Source organism: Alosa sapidissima, chromosome 23, assembly GCF_018492685.1.
Source record: "Alosa sapidissima isolate fAloSap1 chromosome 23, fAloSap1.pri, whole genome shotgun sequence".
Taxonomy (NCBI): Eukaryota; Metazoa; Chordata; class Actinopteri; order Clupeiformes; family Clupeidae; genus Alosa; species Alosa sapidissima.
The window spans coordinates 5,540,881-5,546,792 of record NC_055979.1 but is presented as its reverse complement, the minus strand read 5'-3'; the positions used below and the strand labels follow the sequence as shown (position 1 = coordinate 5,546,792).

General features: G+C 44.1%; 1 protein-coding gene across 1 annotated transcript; it reads left to right on the top strand.

Moving 5' to 3' along the window:
- The first annotated feature begins 4,869 nt into the window (after positions 1–4,869).
- On the top strand, positions 4,870–5,676 carry LOC121699029 (glycine-rich protein 5-like). Its single transcript, XM_042081626.1, has 2 exons — positions 4,870–5,064; positions 5,284–5,676. The coding sequence occupies exons 1-2, from the start codon at positions 4,870–4,872 to the stop codon at positions 5,674–5,676; spliced, it is 588 nt and encodes a 195-aa protein (XP_041937560.1).
- The last annotated feature ends 236 nt before the right edge of the window (positions 5,677–5,912 follow it).

Sequence of the window (5,912 nt, the reverse complement as noted above, 5' to 3'; positions counted from 1 at the left end):
CATGCCTGTCAGCCATCACATATTAAACACAGGCTTCGCAGGAAATCCATTTCCTGTTGAGAATTTATTTGTCAGATTCCAATTTATCAACCGTTATACAGTATATTGTAAATTTAACAACCCTATACATTATTTAAAAGTAAGCTTTAAATTGTGTTGTAGTATGGGTAAAACCACTGTATTTTGGAATATTATAATGTATATTATTTAGTAGATTAATAGCCACAGAGAATGTGCTGGTGTTTTAAGGGTTGATCAGGACCATTAGTTCATATCAGATCCATTTCAGATTCAAATGCTATCTGAACACCAATCAATCAACAATCTAATACAGCTTACTGGCCTCCCCTGGTATCACCAGTCTTCTCCACTCCCATATACCAGGCATTTGAACTGTTTCATGATCCCCAGTGACATACGAGATGCTCACATACATATTCTCTAACTGCAACATGTAGGCTCTCATTGATTTGTGATGCAAATGAATGCTGCTTCCAACAAGTTTTCAGTACAACCAATCAATGGCCCTGTCTGAATAAATTTTCGGTGTAACATGCCCTTGACTTTGACCCCATGAACTGTTGCTTTGACACACGCCACACACAGCCCTTTTTCAAGTCCCATCCACTTACTGGACTGCTTTTTTTGTTCTTGGAAGTTGTGTGTTTGCTGTTAAAGGCATTTGTCACAGTTTGTGATATTTAAAGGTGACCTTGTCAGAGTCCTTAATGGTTGAGCCTTTCAATCTGTGCTTCATCTGCCCATCTGTGAGGGTATAGTTGCCTTTGTATGTTTTGCACATTACTGTAAATTAATCAGTGAGGACATGACCTCAATAAAAAGTATGTCTTCTTTATATTCTCTACCCTCAAGCAATAAGTGGTTTGGGCACAAACCATTTCAACCTGACCATTTGAATGAGGTCAAATGTTAAGTTAAGAAGCGATGACAAACGTCTACCTGTAGCCTTGAATGTATTGTATGAAATGTGTTCGTTCTGTTAATAAATAATGAAGTGCTCTTCTCAAGAATTTTAAGCAATCAAAAATGTATCAAGAACCTTCAGTATAATGGTCAAAATATATCATATTTTCAGATAGTAATAATTACTAAATAAGTAGTGAACCTAAGGACACTAAGTACTAAAGTATAGTCTTTGTTTTTCGCTCACTGCAGAAGTGTATTTTTCATCGTTGGTCATATTGGGGGTTTGTTACACAGGCCTCTCACATGCATTCCTTGAGGACACCCAGCTTGCCGCCTGGCTCCACGCCAACCCTCTCCAACGAGCTTTGCCTCTATCCGGCGCCTGACCTCCGGGCCCGAGCGAAGATGAAAGTGCTACGCCTGACAACCGTACCCACCACCTGATGGGCCCGACTGGGATTAATACTCGGAGGTAGCGTGCATGGTGCCAATATACCCCATGGCTTCAGTTGGAAAACTTTCAAAAGCACAAGCTCATAAAGATATGGAGATTGTTTAGTCTGACTCATACAAGGTACACAATTCTACTGTCGACATAGAATGCACAGTAAGCAAACAAATATATTTTGTACACGGAATGGAAGAGGTCCTCTGGATAGGTCAGAGCATAGCACTGTTGGCTTAACAAGTCTGTCTGCCTGCCTGCTTTGTTGCCCATTCACGCAGATTAATGAAATGGACCAAATGCACAACGTGAGGCCATTTTGTAATCAGTGGTTTAGGAGGAAAGATGTTGAGCCATCAGGGAGGTGTTGACTCACCTCCAGCCCCTCCATCTCGGGAGGATAATGAATAAACATGTTTGCCCAAGCAGAGGAGCCTGGGGATGGAGAGAGAGAGAAGGGGACTTTATTGAGAAAGACTGTGCAGGGTGGCAGTGACTTTGAGGTGTGTATTAAAATAAAGAGGTATCTTTTTGAAGGTCTAACTCTTAAAGCAAAGAACCTCTGGTCAACCTGAGAACCACATAATCGTATGAATATTATGAGAACGCCTTCAACTAAGGCATTAGATTTATGGATGGTTATGCCATGGTAATAGGTTTGGCCTTGGCAAACAATCTGCTTTAAGATGCTGCCACTGCTGCTGTAATGCATTATGGGTAGACACATAATGCTAAAATTGACAAGATTATAATCATAGACTCCCCTATACTTAAAGTTGACCTAGACAGCAGGAACAGAGGAGAGGACCAGGAAGAAAACTAGCAAACCTGTTACTCAAATTACTGTTTGAGGCAAGCTGAATGAGGACAAAAACAAGATGTTTTACAAATGGGAGGTGTGTTACATGATGATAGCCCACTTGAGAGAGTGAGTGATAGGGTGAGCCAATCAGCTATGTAAAGAGGTCCTTGACCTTACCTTGAGTGCTCCAGAAACAGTGTGTGGCTGGCCCACCTACTGAAAACAAGGATACAAGGATAGGAAACAAGGAAGTTTATTGTCACATGCATATAGTTACTGGAAGTAAGAAATGCAGTGAAATTATGTCTGGTGTCAGCCTATTTGTGCATTAATGGGGGGGGGGGGGGGTAAAGAGTGCAGTAGAATAGGGGTTTAGTAGATTAAGTGGCAAGGGCTGCATAAAAAAGGTGGGGGAGGATTGGGAGGGGGGGGGGCACCAACAAGGAGCACCCAAGAGCAACAGGGGCAAGGAAAAACTCCCTTACCAAGGAAGAAACCTTGGGCAGATCCACGGCTCAAGGGGCTAACCCAACTGCCAGGGGTCTTGGTGTGTGTGTGGGGGGATGACAGGGGAGATGGGATAGTGTGCTGTGTATGTGGGGAGAGGGCAGTGTGCAATATGTGTGTTGGAGAAGCTTCCTCATGAGACAATGTGCTGTGTATGGGGGGGGGGGGGGGGGGGGGGGGGAGTGTGCTGTAAGTATGTTGGGGATGTGTGTTGGAGAAGCTTCCTGATGAAATAATGTGCTGTGTATGTAGGGGAGGGGGGGGGAGTGTACTGCAAGTATGGTGAAGGGACTTACTACTGCAAGCAGAGTACTGTATGTATGATGTATGTGAGTGATGACAGTGAAGATGTGTGTGTGGGCGGGAGGGGAGTGGAGCAGTGACTGTGTGTGTGTGTGTGGGTAGGTGGGGGCAGTGTGCTGTAAGTATGTAGAGGATGTGTGTTGAAGAAGATCCTGAAGACAATGTACTGTGTATGTAGGGAGGGGGGGGGGGGGGCAGTGTGCCGCAAGTATGTAGAGGAGGCTTACTGTAGCAAGCAGTGTGCTGTATGTATGTGAGGTGATGACAGTGATGATGTAAGTGTGTGTGTTTTTTGTGTGTGTGTGTTGGGGATGGGGGTGGGGTGGGGGGGGGCAGAAAGGCTAGGCAATCAAGGACATGGGTAGATGGAGGAGAAATCAAAAATAATAAATACAAAGTTCTATGGAGATGTGAGAAAAGTTGGAGAAAGTCAGATATGTGAAAACATAAGAAAAAGGACTATAATTTCAAAGCTAACCATGCAGAGTTTTCAGAGTATTGCTGAACAACTAGCATTGTTTAATGATTGAGAGACTGATTGAGGGATCATTTTGAATATTCTATCACAAGTCATCACAGTGGTGCATGCAAACTGTCTTGCCCGCTCCTGTCTTCAAGATGGTAAGAAAGTATTGTTTTCCTTTTAGTCGTCAGCGTTTCTAATTATCATTACCAAATGATGCCATGTCTTTGACTTTTACTCAGTAATTGAAGCAATAATGAATGTGAAACTTTGGAGTGTTGTATATTGTTGTATAAACAATTCTAATCCTAAATTGGCAGTCAACTGAAGTCAATGTATTTGATCTGTGTGTGCTCATTACCTCTTAGGTATTGTGGCGTGAACAAGTCATAGCCCACTGATTGTTTAATAACAGCCTGGGTAAATGTGTCTATCAATATCAGTACCATATTAGGGCTCTCAAACCTGACATGTTAATTTTTGCAATTAATTTGAAAATGATCGATGAATTAACAAAAACATTAGATATAGATAGATAGATAGATAGATAGATAGATAGATAGATACTTTATTGATCCCCAAGGGGAAATTCAAGGTCTCAGTAGCATACAGACATCACACACAACATGCACTTACAGCAGAAATTGTAAATATAAGTATAAACATATAACAAAACTCCACTGTACAATAGAGACAGAAGATAAGAAAACTAAGAAAACGAAATACTAAATATACTACATAAATTGGTAACACTCCAAAATAAGGTGCCATAATAAATAGCAAACTAGTATTTACCTAACCCTTTGTTAATATGTGTTAATTGTTACTAAAATATCTATTTGGCACAAGTTAATAGTTTTTTCATCATTAATTAAATATTAGTTGTTTGCATAAAATCTTTATGTTAATGTTTTAACAAATCTATTAACTAATATTGTATTAATATATGTTAATAGTTAACTAAATATATTTTTGGCACTAATTAACAGTTATTTCTTACATCATTTAAATGTTAAATGTTTATTTACAAACTATATGTTAATATAAAAGTTAATGACATATTATTATTTATCTAGCTTTTCTGATTAGCTTTGTGGATAATTTATGGAATTTATGGTTTATGGCTTTATGGTCTTGTGGGGTGTATAAGGCACCCTACTGCCAGTGGTTGGTTGTGTGAGAGTTTGCGCTCCTCTTCTTCCACTTCATCCTTATTGGATACCTCTGTGGTTGGTTGTCCTGTAATTGGTGACTCTCTGTCTAGTGTTTGAAAGTAGTGTACTCTTTGCCTTTGGAAGTACTATTTGGTTGCTGCTTGAATTTGGTGAAATTCAGGGGAGGGGGGTGTAACAGAGTTAGAAATGTAGTTTAGTGTTTGTATGTGATTTTATAGTATTGTATGTGACAAGGGAGACATGCGACATGGAATGTTCAGGTGCACAGAACCAGTGGCAGAACAAGTCAGAGCCGGGCCGGGGGCGGGAGCCGGATCAGGATCGAAAGCCTGAGTCGGAGCTGGAGCAGGATCGGGAGCAGGATCAGGTGCCGGAGGCAGATCTGGAACTGGAGCCGGGACTGGAGCCAGAGTCGGTACTGGTGCTTCAGCCGGCGCAGGAGTCTGACTTGGGGCTGGAGAGGTAGCTGGAGCCTGGAGCCGGAGCTGGAGCCAGAATCGGAGCCAGAATCGGGGCCGGAGCCAGAGCCAGAATCGGGGCTGGAGCCGGAGCCAGAATCGGGGCTGGAGCTGGAGCCAGAATCGGGGCTGGAGCTGGAGCTGGAGCCAGAATCGGGGCTGGAGCTGGAGCCAGAATCAGGGCTGGAGCTGGAGCCAGAATCGGGGCTGGAGAGGGAGCTGGAGCCAGAATCAGGACTGGAGCTGGAGCCAGAATCAGGGCTGGAGCTGGAGCCAGAATCGGGGCTGGAGAGGGAGCTGGAGCCAGAATCGGGACTGGAGCTGGAACGGGGACTGGAGTCATGGGAGCAGGGAGGTCAGGAATAGGAAGGGCCCAGAAGTCGCAGGGAGTTGGCACAGGAGCGAGACGAGGAGCCGGAACTGGAGTGAGGCTGGAGCCGGGACTGGAGCGAGGAGGCGAGGAGCCGGGACTGGAGGGCATCGAGGAGATGGGATTGAAGCTGGAATGGGAGAGGGACCCGGCCATTCCTCCCCAGAGGCCCAGTCGTCCTCGTCGGAGGCCCAGTCGTCCTCCAAGGCACAGGGGAACCGTCTGATGGCGAGCCGGGTTCCCCAAAAGGCCAACTTCCCAAAATCACCAGAAAAATGTGCAATGTACTTGCCTGCTGGGTCCTTGTTGTGATCGGTAATTCTGTCAGGGTTGCAGTATGGAGAGCTGGACCGAGGCGCAGGGCACTGGACTGGCCTGTAGTTCTGTGTGCATGGTAAGGTGCTCAAGAGAGTGAGTGTCATGGTGAAGGTGCAAAAAGTAGTCCAACAGTAGTCCTGTAGT